The 22239-nt window shown below is 35.1% G+C and overlaps 1 protein-coding gene across 2 annotated transcripts in view; it reads left to right on the top strand.

Moving 5' to 3' along the window:
- The window catches only part of LIN28B (lin-28 homolog B), a 128643-nt gene that overhangs the window by 70029 nt on the left and 36375 nt on the right, over nt 1–22239 (top strand). For both annotated transcript variants that reach the window (XM_043890260.1, XM_043890261.1), the window contains one exon: nt 10669–10853. In XM_043890260.1, coding sequence (XP_043746195.1) covers nt 10669–10853 — 185 coding nt within the window. The remainder of the gene's footprint in view (nt 1–10668; nt 10854–22239) is intronic.

Here is a 22239-nt window from a genome sequence, read left to right as displayed (position 1 = left end):
CTCTTTGCGACCTCTTGAACTGTAGCCTGCCAGGCTTCTTTGTCCATAGAATTCTCCAGGCAAGAATACTGGAGTAGGTTGCCATGCCCTCCTCCAGGGGATGTCTTATAATTCAATGTATCAGCTAGGAAGTTTTTCAGAAAATTTTTGCAAATATTTAACCAAATAATTAAGGAATAGAAGAAGAGCAGGAGTTGAGTAGGGAGGCCTGCCAGCGCCTGCAGCATCAAGGTTCTAAGCCTAAAGTTTTGACCTTCATATTGAAGGACAGTTGAAATATTCTGGAGAATGTTACATTAGGCATTGTGGCATACAGGGCTTGTGGTGTCAAAAGATCTGACTTTGAGTCATGGCTCTACCATTATTCAGATTTTACCTCTCCGTGTCCTCATCTAAAAGAGACAAAGTCACAGATACTTTGTCCTTCCTCCCTCCCTCTTTCCTCTGCTCCCTACCAGCCTGATTGTCCTCCTCTGCCTTGAATATATATCAAACACCTGCTGTGTTTCAGAAATGGTTTTGGGGTGGGGATATAAATGAAAATTTGTGGTATTTCTTCTGGGGAAGTTTGTAGCCTTCTAAGAAAACACATGATAATACAAAATGGTAGGTGTTCAAATGGTGATATATGCCATATATGATTAAAAAGTACCTGTATTTGCTCAACAATGTCATGAAAAAATTTAAAGATGAGATAATGTTTAAACTGAAACTTGGAAATGTACAGACATTTGCCAAGTGGGGGTCAGAGGTAAGGGTAGGTTGGATCAAATGAAAGCATTCAGAAAGTACTTGTGTTTTTGTTTTTGTTTTCCGTTATGATTTATGACAGAGTATTGAATATAGTTTCATGTGCTATACAGTGGGACCTTATTTATCTATTTTGTATATGGCAGTTTGTATCTGCTAATTCCAGACTCCTAATTTATCCCTCCCCCACCCTCTTTCCTCTTTGGTAACCTTTAGTTTGTTTTCTATGTCTGTGAGTTTCTATTTCATGAATAAATTCATTTCTGTCATATTTTACATTCCACATATAAGTGACATACGATACCTGTCTTCGTCTGTTTTCAGTTAATGAAGAATCTGAAGAGATCTGTCTTCAGTTAATTTCTAGTTCCATCCATGTTGCTGCAAATGACATTATTGTATTCTTTTTTATGCCCGATTAGTATTCTATATATATATATATATATATATATATATATATATATACCACGTCTTCTTTATCCACCTGTTGACCAACATTTAGGGTTGTTCCAATGTCTTGGCTGTTACAAGTAGTGCTGCTTTGAATAAAGGGGTGCATGTATCTTTTTGAATTAGAGTTTTTCTGGAGTGGGATTGCTGGATTGCATGGCAGCTCTATTCTTAGCTTTTTTAAGGAACTGCCGTACTGTTTTCCACTGTGGCTGTACCAGTTTACATTCCCACCAACACGGTAGTATGCTTTCCTTTTCTCCACACCCTTTCTAGCCTTTATTATTTGTAGGCTTCTTAATGATGACCATTTGACTGGTATGAGGCAATACATCATTGTACGTTTGGTTTACATTTCTCTAATCATTAGTAATGTTGAGTGTCTTAATTGGTCATCTACACGTCTTTTTTGGGGAACTGTCTATTTAAGTCTTCTGCCTATTTTTTCATTGACTTGTTTGTATTTTTGTTTTTGAGTTGTATGAGCTAATGTATATTTTGGAAATTAAGCCCTTGTCAATTGCATTGCTTGCAAATATTTTCTCCCACTTTGTAAGTTGTCTTCATTTTTTTTATGGTTTCCTTGGCTGTGCAAAAGTTAATAAATTTGTTTAGATCCCATTTGTTAATTTTTGCTTTTATTTTTATTGTCTCAGACTAAGAAAATATTGGTATGACTAATGTCAGAGACTATTTTGTCTGTATTCTCTTCTAGGAGTTCTGTGATGTCATTTCTTATATTTAAGTCTTTAAGGCATTGACTTTATCTTTGTGTATCGTGTGAGGGTGTGTTCTGACTTCATTGATTTGCACTGACTGTCCATCTCTTTCAATACCGCCTGCTGAACAAACTGTCTTTTCTCCATTGTATATTCTTTCCTCCTTTGTCAAGATTAACTGACCATGGGTGTGTAGGTTTATTTCTGGATTCTCTATTCTGTTCCATTGATCCATATATCTGTTTTTGTGCCAGTACCATGCTGCTTTACTGTAGTGGAGACAGTGCTTGTTTTTGAATAGATTCTTGAACCTGTTTGTTTTCTCTTACCTCTCTCCCATATGCAGAGTGAATGCTTACAGAAATAGTATAAACCATTTATTGAGCTGCTATTCAGCCTGCTAAGCACTGTGCTAGGCATTTTATTACATTAATTACCTAGAATCTAATAATAACTGGTGTTGTTCACTCTGTCCTGTCTGACTCTTTCTGCTGCCGTGGACTATATAGCATGCCAGGCTTCCCTGTCCTTCACTATCTCCCAGGGTTTGCTCAAAATCATGTCCACTGAGTAGTAGATGTTTTTTATTTCTTGATAATATTATCCCCAGTTGGTAGATAAAGAAACTTAGGCATAGGAGTTTTTAACATGTCTCTGGTCATGCAATGTGAGGTTGTAAGTAGTAGAATTAGGATTTAAACCAGTATTCAAATCCAACTTTAACCTCTGCCTGCTTTCCATTATGTCTCTTTTTAAAAAACTTAAAATATATATATATTTATTTTATATTTTTACTTATTTATTGTCTGTGCTATTTGTTGTTGCATGTGGGCTTTCTTTAGTTACAGCCAGCAGGGGCAATTCTTCATTGCAGTGCTTGGGTTTCTCATTGCAGTGGCTGCTCTTGATTGCGAGCATGGCCTCTAGGGCGTGTGGTCTTCAGTAACTGCAGTGCATGGACCTAGCTGCCCTGTGGCATGTGGAATCTTCCCAGACCAGAGACTGAACCCATGTTCCTTGCACTGGAAGGTGGATTCTTAACCACTGGACTAGCAATGTCGTCAGTTTTAGTGTAACCTTCTCAGTTTTGAAGTACAGATCAGGTGAAGGAACTTAGTTAAGATTCACTTTAATATCAAGAAAAGTATAAAACTCATTATTTTTAATCCTATTTATGTGAAATTGAATGATCTGACTCGGGCTAAGCTGAATTTTATCTGTTTAGATAAAGCTCAGTAAACATTCACTTCTGCAGCGCCACCATACTTCTTTTAGCTTCTCTTTTGTTAAGGGATTTGACTTAAGTTTAAGAGCTAAAGTCTTGTTCCTCTTTAGTAAATTGGGAAATAATAAGAAAGCATAAAGGGAAATCTGTGCATTGACTAAAAAATATATACTCATTCATTTTAATTTATGTCCACATAGACAGAGTGAAGTTATAGAATTTAAAAAATATATTTTAACAAAGGATAGAGACCTGTGTCCTATAACAGAAAGAAAAGAAAGAGATCCACTCAGTCGTAAGCAATTTGTCCATTGTGCAAGATTGTGCTAAGGCTAGATACCAGATCTCCTAATACTTAGTCTGATGATATTTTCGTTGCGTTATTGTTCAGACTTCAGACTTAATGATTCTTGGAGTATCTTGGCTGCAGATCAAAAGCATATAGTCTTTAAGAATTAAGTTAAGAATCAAGTTAAGAATCTTGACTATTACTCATGCATATTGTGTAGTATCTCTACTGTATATTTGCCCTTCATTGTTTAGTTTTCCACTGATACCTTAGAAAAAATAGTCTTTGCCTTTAAAAATATATAAAAATATTGAAAGAAACAATATATTGGACTTCTCAGCACTTTTACCTCCTAATATTATCAGATATTCAAGAATTTTTTTTCTAACAAACCTGTTATCACCCAGCTTTATTGAACTGAAATTTTTCTACAACTTGATTTTTAATTGTATTCTTATTATACTATCTAACAATGAAGTGAATCACTTAAGTCTGTTGTTATTAGGGTAAGCCAACTATCAAGAAGGTATTAATTGGCCTGTTCAGGGAGTGGTGGTTTTAAAAAATGCCAAATTTTGATTTTTAGAGTTATTGTCTTCCAGTGGACAGTGTTATCAACAGATAACACTGTGTTTCCTGTGATGAAACACTTGGAGCAGTCTTGCAAAGATGTTTGTGTTACTCCTATAACATAACTATCCATTTACCAATTATTTGTTTATGGGGCAAGTGATAATTTATACCAGGTGATATGTATGACTCAGAATGTGTTTTGCAAAACCAGTTCCTCTTTTAATTTTTCAGTTTAGTTGTAACCCTCTCTTGCTAAGACTGTGACTGTTACCTTATAACAGGTATCCACCTGTAACTGGCATACATTGCTCATGTCTCCATGCATCCATGGTATTGCCGAAAAATTTACATATTTTTTAAAACACAGATTTGACCTTGCAACTTGTGAAAGCAAAAAAGTATCGTTGTTTATGTTACACAGAGTAAAATGCTTAGGATATCAGTCAAAGTTTTCCATTTTCTAGCTTTAACTTGCATTTTCCAGCCTCATTTTGGTCACCCTTTTCACACTAATATACTTAAAGTAAGCTTCTTGCCTTCCCCAGATATCTATTAATTATTCTTGCTGTACATGCACGTGGTTAAACCATTAGCTCACTTTGGATTACTGTCTTCACTCCCCATTGAAATCTTACTCTCCATGCATGCAAAAATGTAGCTGACATGTAAAAGCTTCCATGATATATATTCCATAAAATATGCTTTACCCACTATAAGCTTCTCCTTGGCATTCCCCTTAGCACTGGGAAATTTTCTCATACTATTCATTTCATAGTTTATCTTCCTCCATCTTTTGTATTCTTTTTCCTGGACCCCCTAGTCCAAGATTTGGATATTTGCCCTTTTGGATTCATCCTTTGTTTCTTCTTTCTTTTATATATTTTGGGGATCTATTTATGTTTATTCTATGTGCTGAGAGATTTTCTTAAATGTTTATTTCCAACTCATAATTTCAACAGTCATTTTTAACTATCTGAGTATTTTTAAATTTCTCTGATTGTGTTTGTTCTTGTTTTATTGATAGTATATTGTCTCAAATATCTGGAGATATTAATTAGATGGTGGATAAATTTTCTTTTGTTTCTTCATTTATCTTGACTTTTCTTCATTATGCTGCATGTTTGGTGGTTCTTGGTTGATCCTTCAGATGTATGAATGGGGGACATATAAGAATAAGGGATAGGAATGATTTAAAGTTGAGTGGGTAGGTAGGGAGACAACTCATTTACCAACAGCTTCCTAACTGTCAGAATGAATAGAGATTTGTGTGCAGTATCCAGTATTTCACAAGTTATCCAGATATTTCCTTTAGTTTCTTAAGAGTCTCACATTACTTGCACTGGGATATTGTTTGCCTGTTTCCACATGTGTAGGTGGGGAGAAGGGTGAGAGAATTAAATGGGCATCTAGTCTATATACAAACTTTCCATTAACCCTTCTGTTTTCATAGTACATGTAGTGTCTTAGCACAGTCTCTTTGAGTTCTGTTAGGAATGCTGGTTCCTACTTCTGCTGCAGGTCCTTTTATGAGTTTCCCTAGAGTATGGCTCCTTCAACTTGGTTGATCAGTCAGCAATCTTTCCTATTTCCAGAAATTTCTTTAAGTCTGCTATTTCTTGATGGCACTCCTCTTATTCTCTTCCTTATTGTGAATTTCTTTTTATTATTTTATTGTTAGTTTTCATGGCTTTTAAAGAGTAATATGAGACATGTTTATTCAGCCTGCCATCTTAAATTGGAAGTCAGCTTACGCTTCTCTAAGGAGAATCAAGTATAAAACTGTGGCAACACTTCATTGCCTTCCCAGTCTAGTTGGAGAGAAAATGCATATGCCAAAAGAGATAAGGAATCTCATTACTAACTAGAACCATAGGTAGAATACTTGGCAAAGTATAGTATTTGGACCACTCTGATTTGACTCCATGTTTCTATCATTTGAAAATCAATTAAAAACAATTGAGAGGAAGAAAAGGAACATAGCAAGACAATTGAGCATCAGTATTTTTATAATTCTGAAATAATTTTTTTTCCAAGATGAATTTTAAAATGTGGAATAAAGCGAAGTGGGAGAAAGGGGAGTCTTAGAGGTGTTAGATGGTTAACTTAATATGAGCACATTCAAAATCAGCCTATCCCCTTTATAAGTGCCTGATATCTTTAGCAGGCATGTCTGCAGCTTCTAAATGCTTCTATATTTTTGTGGTCATTCCTTTGTTCATTTATTTATTCAACAATTGTGATTCCTTCCTATAAAAAATAAATGCCTATTCTGTCCAAACAGATGTCACATATGACAGTGTAAGCCCAAACACCAAATGTTTCTCCTTAAGCAAGTCTTACATGTAGATTGAATAAAAATCTACATAAATCTGCATTTCTTGGTTCTTACAGGCAGAATATCATGTATTGTGAAGCATATCAATGAGAGTGATTAGAGGATATTCGAAGAAGGAAGAACAAGAAAAATAGATCCATATTAATCTCTGAATGCCTTCCCTGGTGGCTCAGATGGTAAAGAATCCACCTGCAATGCAGGACATCCAGGTTCGATCCCTGGGTTGGGAAGATCCCCTGGAGAAGGGAATGGCTACCCACTGTAGTATTCTTGCCTGGAGAGTCCCAGGGACAGAGGAGCCTGGCGGTCTCCAGTCCATGGGGTCCCAAAGAGTTGGACATGACTGAGCGACTAACACTTGCACTTTAAACCTCTGAAAGGAGTCAGAGAATAATGTATTACCATGAGTCATTGTAATCCTATCAGCATTTTATTCCAAAGGTACCATGTGTGGTGTAACCTTGACACTAAAAGTAGAAGTTATTTTAAATAGCAGAAATAGCAGCTGAGAAATTTGACTTGGCATGAGCAATTCACTTAACTCTTTATAATTCAGTCCACCTTTTTTTCAAGTGAGGTTTGGACTAAATAATCATTAATGATCTTATTGATACTAAATCTGGGATTCTTTAAGTACTTACTGAATGATAGTTGTTTGCAGGTATTAGGCTAAGTCCTTTGGGAAATACTAAGATATATATGTCACAACCCCTGGCTTTCAGGAGAAGATAAATCCAAAAGTGCAAATAAAGGCGTACACAAATACCACGTTATGTAGGTGTATATTGTAAAAACTAGATAAAAGAATCAATTAGGTGAAAGAGAAGAGAATTTATGACCTGGGCAATTGAGAATGAATGCATAAAGGATCATATGAGTTATGATACTTCACTCTTGAGTAAGATTTTGATAGACAGCAGCAATGAAGAGAATAATATACCCCCATCAGCCTAAGTTGTGATATAGAGATGAGAAAACATGAAGTGTGTTTAAGAAAGTGCAAGTTGCACATGTGTGCTCAGTTGCTCAGTCATGTCTGACTCTTTGCAACCTCATGGACTGTAGCTCACCAGGCTCCTCTGTCCATGGAATTTTCTAGGCAATAATACTGCAGTGAGTTGCCATTTCCTCTTACAGGGGATCTTTCTGACCCAGGGATCAAACCTGCTTCTCCTGCATGGGCAGGTGGATTCTTTACCACTTAGCCACCAGGGAAGCTAAGTCAGCCAGCTTTCTTAGAGTAATGGGAAAGGAAGTAGAAAATATACCTAGAGGTAACATTGTGAGTAGTCTCACCTACAATTTAAGACAAGTATTGTAAATTTTTGAGACAGGGAGACCAACCGGTTACAGTTGATTCAGAGAACATACACAGGTGTTGAAGTAGCTAAGGATAAGAGAGGAGACCTGATGCTGAAATCCCAATAAGGAAGCTATTATACTCAGCCAGGTAGAAGGTAGTTAGGACCAGAAGTAGGGCACTGGCAATCCAGAGAAATGGTTGGGGCAGGTGAATGAAAGGATGCACGCAATTCAATAAATGACTGGATAAATGTAAGATTGGAACCAGTGTGACTGGAAAAATGGAGGCACCTTTAATAAAAATTGCTGAGACAAGAAGTTGATTTTTTTGAAGAAATAAAATGAGCTAATTCCCCATCTTCCAACAAATCCTTCCCACTTATGTAGCAGCAATTTTGGTATAATAGCAAAGATAGAATATTCTTTGTGAATTCTCATCCTTCTCTTGCAAAGCCATTCTAGTTTCTTAGGGATTTTTTTTTGGTCACTTATTGTGAATCCAAATTGCCTTCTGTGCTCATTTGGGGAAGGATGGGAGTATAGGATAGAATGGAAAAAAGTTTTCTTTCAGAATATCATGAAGAATAGAAGTAAGAGCAGGATTTTAGTTTAGATTTGGAAAAGCAGTTCAATTACAAATGATCCGTATCAAGAATTGTAATAGTAGAAAATGAAATCAAATTAAGTGCACCCATATACTAGGAACTATGAGGAAATAAGTGACAGAATTTTGATTACACAAACAAAGCATGAACATATGATAGCTCTAATTAAAATTGCTATTTCTTCCTTCTCAATTGTAGTAGTTGACCTATGCTCCACTTCATCTGAGTTGATAATCTGCACTTTATGGGGGGGGCGGGGAAGGGAATGAAAGTAAAGGACTATTTATAATTAGTGAGGAGGGAGCTTAGGAGAAAAAAATAGAAGATTTGGAAATACTATATAAAGCTCTAAAAACAATTTTTAAACAGTTGTATAGTGTATAGGCAGTGGTGATTTTTTTTTTCTTCTGATTGCTACATAGCATCAGAGAGCAGAAAAAGTGATGCCAAATTATACTTCCACATGAAGGACTTCTCAGTGTCAGATTACCTGCATGAGAAACTTGTTTAAAAAAAAAACAACCTGTTTTGGGGGCTCTATGACAACCTAAAAGGGTGGGATGGGGAGGGAGGAGACATGGGTGTTGTTGTGACTGATTCTTGTTGATGTATAACAGAAAATCACAAATTTCTGTAGAGCAAATATCCTTCAATTAAAAAAATTAAGTGGCAATAAAAAACCCTGTTTTGTGTGTTGTATTACCTTCACAATGAGTATTCTCCTTTTGCATTGGAGTTTGAAGTATTGGTTTTATCTTTTCCATGTAATTATTTAGCTGCCTTTAGATTCATAACTTGGGAAAGTTAAGAAAGTTCTCTAATTCAGCATTTCTCTAAGTATGTTAGTCATCTGTAGTTACATCTAAGAAAGGTCTCTAGGAACAATTAGGTTGAGAATTTGCTGGGTTAAACATCGTTAAACAAGATTTTTAAGTGGAGGTGGGGGAGGGTATGAAATATCAGAGACTTAAATAGGCTAATAGCAGTAAAGAATCTGCCTACAGTGCTGGAGATTCAGGCGACCTGGGTTCAGTCCCTGGGTTGGGAAGTTCTCCTGGCGGAGGAAATGGCAACCTACTCCAATATTCTTGCCTGGAGAATCCCATGGACAGAGGAGCCTGGTGGGCTACAGTCCACGGGGTTGAGAAGAGTTGGACGTGACTGAGCAACTGAGCACACACATGCACACATACATGATCCAGCCAAGAGGAAACTACATTTCGCAGCAATTCACAAACGTATTTTACCACCATCCTTTTCTCATGAAATCTTTTTCCGAACCATTGTTCCTCAGAACACTGTTCCTTAAATTTACAGATAAATTCGATAAAGAGATCATTGACTCATTCAAAGCTGCATAATGTTGACTTAAATAATTGGACTTGAATCACGGTCTCCTACTTACCATATTCAGATTGACTTCCTTCCCCCCCCCCCAATTCAAAAAATTCTTTAAGAACTGCTGCATGGTACTTGAAACTAGATCTGTTAAATGCACACAAGGGAATTCGAAAAAATAAATAAAATTAGAATGATTTAATTACTTTAGTATTGTTTGAATTGGCACATCGGGTCAAAGAGCTGATTATTATTTGTAACCTAAGTTACATTTTTCCAATCAGGAAATTTAAAAAAAAATCAAGTTATCTTTCAAATTAAAAAAAAGAAAGGCTATAACAGTCCAATAATGTGTGTATCCAAGAGTTTCCCCACTTTCCCCCCAAAAAAGATTGGAGAAAATGACTTTATAATTTGCTATCAGTTATTCCAGACCCCATAACTATATAAGTAAACGTGAACCTTTTAAAAACTTCTCTGTATAGACAATATTATGGTAGATACACTGTTTTTCCCCTTAATGTTTTTACTCAGCAGTATTACATATTTATCTTGCCCACATTAATACATGTAGATCTTTTAATTACTCAGTGGTATTATATTATATAGCTTTATTATAATGTATTTAATCAGTTTCCCATTGGTAGACTTTAGGGTGATTGTTGTTTAGTCTCTGTGTCCCTTTTAGACTCTTTGCGACCCCATGGACTGTAGCCCTCCAGGCTCCTCTGACCATGGGATTTCCCAGGCAAGAATACTGGAGTGGGTTGCCATTTCCTCCTCCAAGGGATCTCCCCAACCCACTGATTCAACCCTTGTCTCTTACATCTCCTGCATTAGCAGAAGCAGGCAGATTCTTTATGAAATGGTATGAGTTTATTCTTTTCACTGCCAGCATTATTACAACAGGAAACTTTTAAATGGTATGCCTTTCACTGAACTTGGAAAAAAAATGATTTTATATTTAATAATGAATAACTGGAGATGTCTTGCTATGTTGATCTTAAAATCACGAGATAATTTATAAAGCATTAATAATAATCATAATCTGTTTTTCTCTCTTCCTCTTCTGCTCTTCTCAGAGCAAATTATTCATGGAAGGATTTAGAAGCCTAAAAGAAGGAGAACCAGTGGAATTCACATTTAAAAAATCTTCCAAAGGCCTTGAATCAATACGGGTAACAGGACCTGGTGGGAGTCCCTGTTTAGGAAGCGAAAGAAGACCCAAAGGGAAGACACTACAGAAAAGAAAACCAAAGGGAGACAGGTAACCATTCTACTTTGTTAGCCTGTGAGTTTATTTTATTTGGAAAAGATTTCTAAAATCTCAATTTATATTTTTATCATGCTATTGAATCTAGCCACAATAAAATAAAATGCCACCACTGAGTGTTTGAATAGAATTTATCAGAAATATAGGCTATCTTGCAATTTGCAAGATTTGAACTCTCTGCAGAATATATTTAACTGCGCCTGCCGCATTAGGCACTGGGCAGTCCCTTAACCACTGTTTCCACCAGACTGTTCAGAGAGGTGAAGTTCCCAATAGACGGAGGTAGGTGCCCTTCAGTACATCCTAACACTTCACCTGTTTTTTTCAAATGAGAGTACATTTATTGTTTTGACTGTTTTGAAAGATAATTCACTACTGAAAATTCAAATATAAAAAAATCACCAAATATCTTAACTACAGGTGGGTGGGAATCATATATGTGCAATATTTTTGATTTTGCAATTTTTTCACTTAACAGTGTATTGTGGAACATTTCATGTCAGTCTTTATCATCTACATAAATTCCCACTGTGTGAATGTAACAAAATTTAAACAAGGCTCTGATAAATTAATGTAATTGTTAAATTTAGGCTATTTCCAATATTTTTTAATTTACCAATAGCACCGTAGTAAGAATGTTTATATGTACATTTAAAAAATTGTCTGATTCTGTCATTAAGGGATACATCTCTAATACTGAAAAATCTGGATCAGAGACTATGCCCTTAAAAATTCTGATATCTATTTCCAAACTGTTCTTTAGAAATAAGGTCAATGGATAACCCCTTTTAGACTGTTCATTGAACAATGTCATCTTTTAAATTTTTTCCAATTACATAGGTTAAGAAATGCAGGTCATTTTTTTCCTTTGCATGCTTTGACTAAGGTTACATATATTTTCATATGTTAATTTTCATTTTTATTTTTTTCTTCTATGAATTGCATGTTCTTTGTCCTTTGCTTATTTCTTCTGAGATGCTCATTTGTTATTGTTGATTTATAAGTTCTCTCTTTAGAAAAAAAAAAATCTCAGTTTTCCTCTTTCCTCTGCTGAAAAAACTCAGTTCTTCCATGTTGTGCTTCCCTCCTTCCTGTCTCCGTTACTTTTACACAGAACATTTAACTTCTGATCACCAAATATGCGGCGGTTTTTCCCCACACCAAGCAATTCTTGACAATCCAGCTGGATATTCTACAGTTGAACTCAGTTCTGACAACATCTACCTAGAGATAGTGTCAGGTCCCACAGGTTAAGGGCTCTGTCCTACTGGACCATCCTACCATATTTCAGATGCTGATTGCCTTGCAACTTCTTTCTGAGTTGGCTATAAATCAGAGATTTCCAAGACCCCCTCTTCAGGTTTGATTGATTTGCTACCGCAGCTCACAGAACTTAGAGAAACCCTTACATTTACCAGTTTATTAAAGATTATGGTAGCAGCAGATAAAGGATACAGATAGAGATATTTTACACAGGGTGAGGTCGAGAAGGGTCCCAAGCATAGGAGATTCTGTTCCCAGGGGTTTGGGCGCTTCATCCTCCCAGTGTGGATGTGTATGCCAACCTGGGAGCTCTCTGGATCTTTACTTTTGGAATTTTATGGAGATTTCATCACATAGACTTGATTTTCAGCCCCTTTCACTTCTCTCAAGAAAATTGGGATAGGGCTAAAAATTCCAAGCTTCTGATCATAGCTTGGTCTTTCCAGTGACCAGCCTCACTCATGAGCCATCTAGGAGCCCACTCAGTGTCTGTCACCTCATTAAATAGAAGACCTTCCTATCATGTAGGAAATTACAAGAGTTTTAAGAGCCCTCTGTCAGGAACAGAGGTCAAAAACTGATACCAGAAAAAGAGGTACTCGTAGTGTTCTTATCACTTATGAAATTACAAGGGTTTTAGGAGCTCTGTGCCAGGAACTAGGGGCAGAGACCAATATTTTTCTTGTTATCTCACATTCTCTTTGTATATTTACCATATTAATCTTTTTTCTCAAATAGATAGGAAATATCTGTTTCAACTTGTGAAATATACATATGTATGTGTGTTTGTGTGTATTTTTTACATAATATACATATAAGTAAAATACCATATGATCAAATAGTATATGATCAAATATGATATGATTTACCTTGCAAATACTATATAATCTCCCTTATGTACAGAATCTAAAAACAAAAACCAAGGTTTTGTAAACAGAAAACAGATTGGTGGTTGCCAGGGGAGACTTGGGGACCTTTCATATGAATTTATATTAGAGTTCTATTAAAAAATTGTTTATTTTGATGGGAATGATAAGGTGTGATTTTTTGATTACTGATACAGTCTGTTTTGATTACTGACTCTTACTAGTAACATATGCTTAGATTTTCTTTCTTCATGATCCAGGCTTGGTAGGTTGCAAGTTTCTTGGAATTTATCTATTTATTTTAGTTTCTCCAATTTGTTGTTGTTAGTTAGTCACTAACTTGTGTCCAGTTCTTTTGCGACCTCATGGACTATAGCCCGTCAGGCTCCTTTCTTCATGGGATTTCCCAGGCAAGAATACTGGAGTGGGTTGCCCTTTCCTTCTCCAGAGGATCTTCCCAACGCATGGATCGAACCCATGTCTCTTGCCTTCGCAGGAGGATTCTTTACCATCTCAGCCACCAGGGAAGCCAATTTGTTTGTTTGTGTATAATTGCTCATAGTAGTCTTTTATAATCTTTGTATTTCTGTTGTATCACTTGTAATGTCTTTTCTTTCGTTTCCAATTTTATTTGAGTTCTCTTAAGTTTGGCTCAAGCTTTGTCTGTTTTGTTTATCTTTTTGAAATATCAGTTTCATTTATCTTTTCTATTGTCTATTTAGTGGTCTTTATTTTCTTCTTTCTACTAATTTGGACTTAGTTCATTTGCAACCTTTTGAAACTGACTTATTTTACTCAACATAATGGTTTTGAAATTTATCCAAGTTTTTGAATATATCAATTCAGTATTTCCCTCTTACCTGCAGTTTTGCTTTCTGGGGCTTCATGAAACCCCAAGTTATCCATGGTCAACAACTGTCAAAAACATTAAATGGAAAATTCCAGAAATAAACAATTCATGAGTTTTAAACGCACTCTTCTGAGTAGTGTGATGAAATCTGGCCACATTTTCTTTGTCCTACCAGGGATCTGTATCATCCCTTTGTCCAGCATATACTGTCGCTGGTCACTTGGTGGCCATCTTGTATACTAGGTTGACTGTCATGATATTGCAGTGCTTGTGTTCACATAACCCTTTTTTTAACTTATTAATGGCTCTGAAGCAGAGGAGTAGCGATGCAGGCAATTTGGATTTGACAAAGAACATGCACGAAGTGCTTCTTTTAAGTGAACAGGAGAAAGTTCTTGACTTAATGAAAAAAAAATCATATGCTAATATATGATGTGAAGAAGTGTTCTGTGTGTGAAATTGTGAGAAGGAAAAGGAAGTTTGTGATAATTCTGCTGTTGCACACCAAACTGCAAAAGTCTTGGTCACAGTGCATGATAAGTCCATGGTTAAGATGAGAAAGGCATTAAATTTATACAGTAAGATGTTTTGAGTGAGAGAGACTTTCATATAGCTTTTATTATACTATATTGTTATACTGTTTCTCTTATTAGTTGTTGTTAATATCCTGGTGGCTCAGAAGGTAAAGAATCTGCCTGCAATGTGGGAGATCTGGGTTTGATTCTTGAGTTGGGAAGATGACCTGGAGAAGGACATGGCAACCACTCCAGTATTCTTGCCTGGAGAATATCCATGGAGAGAGGAGCCTGGTAGGCTGCAGTCCATGGGGTTGCAGGGTCAGACAGGACTGAGTGACTAAGCACACCTGCCTAATTTATAAATTAAACTTTATCATAGGTGTGTATACAGAAAAACATCTTATGTATAGGTTTTGGTGGTGTTCATGGTTTCAGGCATTTACTCAGGATCCTGCAATGTGTTAATATCCCCCACAGACAATGGGGGCTAATGAAGGAATGAGGAAATGTTATTGTTTAGTAGTATTCCATTGTAGGAACATAGCACTGTTTTACCACTTATCTACTGAAAGGCATTTAGGTAGTTTCAGTTTGACAATTATGAATAGAGCTGCTGGCAAACATTTGTGTACAGATTTCTGTGTGAACATAAGTTTTCATTTATCTAAGAGTGAGACTGCTGGATAATCTGGTTGTAAGTTTATGTTTAACTTTATAAGAACCTGCCAGATTTTTCTCCAGACTGATTGTACCATTTTGAATTCCCTCCCAACAACATATGAGCATTCCAGTTGCTCTGCATCTTGACCAGGATTAGGTTTTGTCAGTACTTCTTACAGAATTTTAAGCATTCTAATCTATGGTGATATTTAATCATGGAATATCCATTTCCCAAGTAGCTACTGATATTTACTGATATTTAGCTCCTTTTATGTTTCTGTGTCATCCTTATATCCTCATTAGTGAAGTGTCTGTTCATACTTTTTGCCCATTTCATACTGGATTCTTTTCTTATTGTTGCATTTTGAGAGTTCTTTATATAAAATGTGGATACAAGTCCTTAGATACATGATTTGCAGATATTTTTACCTCTGAGTTTATAGTTTATCTTTCTCATCTCTTACAGAGCAAAAGTAAGATGTTTTAAATTTTGATAAAGATACTTATCAATCTTTTACTCTATGTCATGTTTAAAAAAAATCTTTGATTAACCCCAGATTTGATTAATTACAAAGTTTTTTCCCCTGTGTGAGGTGTGAGGTTGAAGTCTAGGTTTATTTTTCACCTTTGAATAAAATGAGTTGTTGAAACACCATCTGTTGAAAACTATATCTTTTCTCTTGAAATGTTTTTAAATTAATAAGTTTAATTTCTATCATTTCAGGTTAAAAGATTAAACTTTGAAGTTTTATTATATAGTATTAATATGTTTAACACATTCAAATTTGGTTTCATCACTCAGAACTTATTTGTTCTATATATGTATATACATATAATAGAATTATATTTTGTGAAGATCTATTTTCTGTGGCAAGAAATAAAAATAATTTTAAAGATTCTGTCAATTTTAAGTAAACTATTAACAGAAGAAAATGGGTTTACTTTTTAATTCTGTCTTAATTCTGCTGAATGCCATTTAGTATGCTGATAGTCGTGTCCAGCTATGTAACAGCAGTACATGTTAACTTGTTTTATTTTAAATCCTCCTTGTTTAAAATATTCTCTTGAAATTTTAAATGGAATAATTTTTTATTTATATTTGCTGTTTACTTTTTTCTTATGTTCATTGTCAGAGAGTAAAGAGATTTAATGATCTTATAAAAGCTCTTTATACTACGGATAAAACAAAAATTGTTTTTAATTAAAGATTTAAAAACTTATTCTCAAAAACTGACCTATATTTGGTATCTTTTTATTCTTTGAAGAGCTGCAGTTTACTCTGAGGAAAGAAAAGTGACCTCTAACAGAATAAAATTGTGGGAGAAGATAGGAGAATGATTTTTTTGTCACCATCTTTCCTATTTATATGAAATAATCATGTAGAAACCTATCATATAGAATTAAATATTTTATATAATAAAATTTTAGTTCCTATTAATGAATGTGTTACATTAGTTAAAAGGATGTGAACTGAAACAAATGGTATGATAATGTTTCTATATGTAGGTTAAATGATTTTAATCCTTAAAGAACAAAAATATGTGTAATTTTAAAAATACTTGAAATGCATATATATATGATAGGTATATATACATTGAGTGTATACACAAAACTGTGTTTTTTTAATTTATGTTTTTTTTTTAAACCTCCTCTTTTATTCCGATTTTTTTCTAGCAGCGTGACTATCTTCTTTGTTCTCCTGAACCTTCCACATCTTTTGACCCAACCACACAGTCCAAGAAGTGCTATTCATAATAATAATGCAAGTTCCTTTTCAACAATGTTGACTTGAGATTTACAAAATAACTTAGAAAATAATGTCAACATTGTGTTGCTTTTATTCTATTTCAGGCAGTAATGCGTTTGCATCACTGCATTGGCACATGAGTAAGCTTCCTGATTTTCTACATGAGTTGAAGTTTAAATGTTTTTTGTTTAGAAAGAAGGCTAATTGTTATGATGTTCAGTATTACTGCTTTTGACATGGAAGTGCAGGAAATTCCTGTCATTTGTTCATGTTAGAAATACTTATTAATTTATCATTTTTAAGATTTTTTCATTTAGACTTAAAAATTGATTATGAAATTTGAAAATCCTTATAGTTCAGTATTAAAATGGTGTTAGAATGGTACATTATGTTTTATTTACCATTTATGGCCAGAACAAGGTGGATGTAAATAGAAACTCATTATATATGTCTGAATTATTCTCTGTTCAGAAGAGCTTACTTGGCTTTTAAAAAAAATTAAAGTGGTATGATAGAACAGTTATTTTTACAGAGTCCTAGTTTTGTGGTTTCAAATTCTTTAAATTTGCAAGGTTTTGAAGTCTTAATGATTTTTTTTTTGATTTTGTTTTTAATCTATTTACTTTGTCCTCATTGAAGGACTGTATATTTTCACTTGTCTATTAAAAAGAAAAATATATTTATTTAATGCCCTCATTCACCTTTAGAGCAAGGAGGATCAAAACTGACTGGTGGTATCCCTCCACACCTCTCCCCACAAGCCTCTATGGCAAAATAATCTCGTCCTGTTATCTCTGTGGTATAATTTGAAAATTTCCAGGTACTTTATAGTTAGGAATTCTAGTGCTATATTTTTGAAATCCACATAGCATTTCCAGAAATAATGAAGCTATACCTGGGTTTATGGTGCTATTTTATTAAGGATATCTGTTTTATATTAGAAGTTCTTTCAGTGATTTTTTTTTTCATATTTATTATGTCCCAGAACCTGCTCCCAAAAGAAAAATAAAGATGCTGAAGATGTTTGAAAAATGTAAATCAACAAATTCCAATAAATAACTGTTTCACCCTGATCCTTGTGTGATTAGATTTAGGAATTTGCTGTTTAGTAGGTTCCTATTGTGGAAGAGAAATCTCTCAGGCATGAATTGATAGTCCAGATCCTTTGAGGTCTGTCTAGTCTGACCTATGACCCCTATTCTTACAGGGTCAACATCTGAGGGCAGGAGATTAAGGCAGTTTAAAGACTGGAATGGTAAATGGAATGGAAAAATTAGCCAGCACATTTTGGGTGCAAAACATCAAAGTCATCACATAGTTTGCTTATTTTAAACCTGGCTTGTGGTTGTAACAAGCTAATTTTACTGTTTTTTGGAATCAGATATATTAATAATCATAATTCTCAAGATTCTATTTATGTATTATTAACTGTATAATACAAATTAATAAAGCTTAATCTTTGGAATATCAGGAAATGTGGAAATGTCACAATTTCAATACATTTTAGTTTTTCATTCAGCTTAGATGCTTAATTTAAATTAAAATTGGGAACATATATACCTTAGCTTTGAATGTGAAATAATTTTATCAGCATGTTGAATAGAATATATGTTCAGTTGTATATAATTTAAAGTGACCAAGGCTTTAGTTGTAATTATATGCTATTGACTTTTAAGAAAAATCGCTTTTTAAAAAGTAGAGATAGAAAATAGAAGAAAGTAAACTGGTCAAACAGAGACAGTTTCCCTTTTTTTCTCCCTTGTTCCTAGACTTTGCTCTTTTATATTTTATATTTACCTCTTTCCTGCTTATGTCTTTAATTGTATGCTTTTCATTGTAATTTCAAAATAGACTTTAAATCTTAATTCCTAAGTTTTGGTCTGTAGTAAGCGATTCCCACCACCCTTTGACATTTGTTTGTAGCCTGGACAGCTGTGAATTTGCATCTCGGGCTTCCCCACTAATAACTGGCAAGGACTAGAGTTGAATAACTGAACTGTTGAGTCCACATTTCCATTCATTCATACAGTGACTAAGGAAATTAGTAACACCAATGGAATACCCACGTCTCCTTAATTCTCCTGCATTTTTTATTCTCCCCCAAATTTTCCTTATTACATACTTAATTTTAGGGTGTTTCCTTTCTTCTTGTGATTACTTGGCTAGAGATCTCTTAATGAGGCAATTATGGTTGTTTCCTTCATTCACAGTATCTTAGCAGATGCTCTCCCTGCTGTGACCTCTGTTCAGACCAGGCAGACAATGTGCCGTTCTCATCACCCTCCACAAGACATTGTGTGGGCTGAGTTTCATTTGGCGCTGCATAGGTCTCCCAAGACGACTGATAAAAATGGTCAGAAGCCAAGTGACAAATAATCACAATTTTAGGTCGATTTTCTGATTGCTGTTTTATTCTAATCAAAATAAATAGTAAAGTAATGCCTATTGGGGAAAAAAAAGGTCCAGAAGCAACTCATAACAAGTAGAAATGATGTGTTTAAACTCTGATATTTAAGGATCTAAAAGTGTAAAGCCAAACTTACAGCTCTTAGATTTGGGAAAGATTTTAATTTTCTTAAACAAGACCCAGAACACACAAACTGTAAGGGATAAGGTTAAATTGACTACTTCAGAATTCAAAACTTCTACCTGGCAAAGATTTCAGTCAGGGAGGTTGTATCACTTTAAGGGTTATGAAAACCGAAGATTTAGAACTTAGACAAATGTGGGAGAGTTGGTGGGGAAGGGAAGAGTCAGCACATTAGAGAACTATTCACTAACCAGTCTTCAGAAGCCCTGAACTAGATAGACAAATCAGCTTGCAGGGAAATCTGAAAAGCCAAGCGTATGTGGTATCGCAGAGGAACTGGGGAGAGCTGTGGAATCTGCTCCCTCTGTGTTGCCACCACCTCTCTGGGTTTGCAAAGAGCTCATGGGATCTGAGTCGGCCATGATTTAAGCCGCTGAGCATGCACATGCTCTGGGTTTGCAAGCAAGTGATGGTGTCAGGCTGATGGTCAGCAGGACCAAATTTGGGAAGACAAGCTAGGTACAGAGGACACACTTGGACCTGCCGGGCGGACCTGTGTGGGCTACTGTGTCTCACCACGATACCCTTCCAAGAACTGTGGCTTCTGCTTTAGTTTTGCTTTCTTGGAGGATACCAGTTTCTCTTTTGGCTGACTCCAGCTACCTTTATCAATCTGGATTGCTTTTAAAAATCTCACTATAATGTTGAATAATAAAGCAAGTTGCAGAGTGATCCATGCAATATTGTTCAACCTGGAATCATCCAGGAAAAAGACTCTGGGAAGTATAGTTACCACACAACCAAATTGACATAAAATAGTCCAGCACCAACAGTGTAAACCAAGTCAGAAATACAATATAGGGTGGGAAAAGATAACTTGCAATGCATGTAGTGTGAAAGAACTAATATCCTTAATGTATAAAGGACTACAAATCAAAAAGAAGTAAAAGCCCAACAGAAAATGAGCAAATAAACAGCTACCTTTATCAATCTGGATTACTTTTAAAATATTGATAATTCAAATTTAATTTAAAAATTAAAATTTAATTTTATTAAATTTCAGATATAATCTGTTAATTTTTTCAGTTAATCATCATTTTAATTGCTTCCGTTTATTGTGAATAGCATTGGATTATATCAAAAGACTTCATCTGTTAACATAATTCTGTAATTTTTTACTTTAAGTTATTGATAAAATGAATTACATCTACAAAATCTGTGAAGTTGAATAATTCCTATATTCCTGGTGGCAGAGAAACCCATCTTAGTCATGACATGCTAACGTATTCAGTTTCATAATGTTTATTTGTCTTCATGAACTTGGGCTTTAAAATATGTTTTCCTCATCATATTTTATTATTAAGATTACTTTGTTTCATGTTTTAGGGAGGTTTCTGTCTATTTCTATGTTGTGAGGGATTTTAATATACATAAGAACTAAAGTTGTTACTGTTTAATCACTAAGTTGTGTCCAACTCTTTTGTGACCCTGTGGACTATAGCCTGCCAGTCTTCTGTCCATGGGATTTCCCAGTCAAGCGTACTGGAGTGGGTTGCCATTTTCTTCTTCAGGGGAACTTCCCTACCCAGGGATCAAACCCAGGCCTCCTATATTGGCAGGTGGATTCTTTACCACTGAGCTGTCAGGGAAGCCCCAAGAACTAAAGTACTGGTCTCCAAATTGGAAAATCTACACTCTAATAGATAGACAAGATAATAGTTTCATTTTCTTCAGACATGGAATGACTATGTCTTGATACTGTTTTATTTACTTTATTTTTTGTTTTATTATGTATAGTAGCATGCATCTACTTTGGGCTTCCCTTGTGGCTCAGCTGGTAAAGAATCCGCCTGCAATGCAGGAGACCTGGGTTCGATCCCTGGGTTGGGAAGATCCCCTGGAGAAGGGAAAGGCTACCCACTACAGTATTCTGGCCAGTAGAGTTCCATGGATTATATAGTCCATGGGGTTGCAAAGAGTTGGACACAACTGAGCAACTTTGATATGCATCTACTTTATGAATACAAATATATGTATATTGGGATGGAAATTCAAAAATATTTTACTGATAAGTGTGTGTGATCAAAATGACTTGGAACCTGCAGCTTAGAAGGTTATAGAACGGAGCTACAAAACATCTAAGCCCCTTCTTTGCCTTTTATCGTTTAAAAAATTTAATTTTCAGAGTCTTTTGTATTAGGTGTTTGTGCTTCCTATTGGTCAAATTTGGTATATCTTGCTGGGGAATTATTTACTTCCTTCATGTTTTCTCATGTGCTCAGTCCCGTCTGACTTTTGGTGCCCCCATAGAGTATAGCTTACCAGGCTCCCCTGCCCATGGAGTTTTCCAGGCAAGAATAAGTGAGTGATGTGCCCTTTCCTCCTACAGGGGGTCTTTCTGACCAGTGATTGAACTCGACTTTTGCATCTCCTGCATTGGCAGATGGATTTTTTACCACTAGTGCCACCAGTATATATAGCCATGAAGTTGCAATAAGAGTCTCTTAATTATTTGAGTCTCTTCCATTTTGCATTATTTAATAATCTCTAGGATTTTACATTTTTATTTTCTCTCTTCCTGTTCAGGCTTCTTGAGAATTTACCTTTTCAAGGAATTAGCTTTTATCTTGTTTATAGTTTCTGCTGCTTTTGTTGGTTTTCTCTACTTCTTTACTTTCAGATCTTACAGTAAAAAGTCTTCAGCTTTTGTTAATTTTATTGTATTTTTCTATTTTCTGAAGTTGAGTATTTAACTTATTTTTAGTCATTATTTTTCTTAACAATAAAGATTTCACTTAAGTATTCCTTTAAGAGAACCTTCACTGTGTTGCATAGTTTTTGGTATGAATTTCTAATTATTTTCTAGATAACTTAAAATTTTCATTTTAGTGTTCATTTTGCTTTCTGGTGGTTTAGAGGGTAAAGAATCTTCCTGCAATGCTAGAG

This window comes from Cervus elaphus, chromosome 28 (genome assembly GCF_910594005.1).
Source record: "Cervus elaphus chromosome 28, mCerEla1.1, whole genome shotgun sequence".
In the NCBI taxonomy this organism is placed as follows: Eukaryota; Metazoa; Chordata; class Mammalia; order Artiodactyla; family Cervidae; genus Cervus; species Cervus elaphus.
This window is presented reverse-complemented; position numbering and strand designations above follow the sequence as displayed.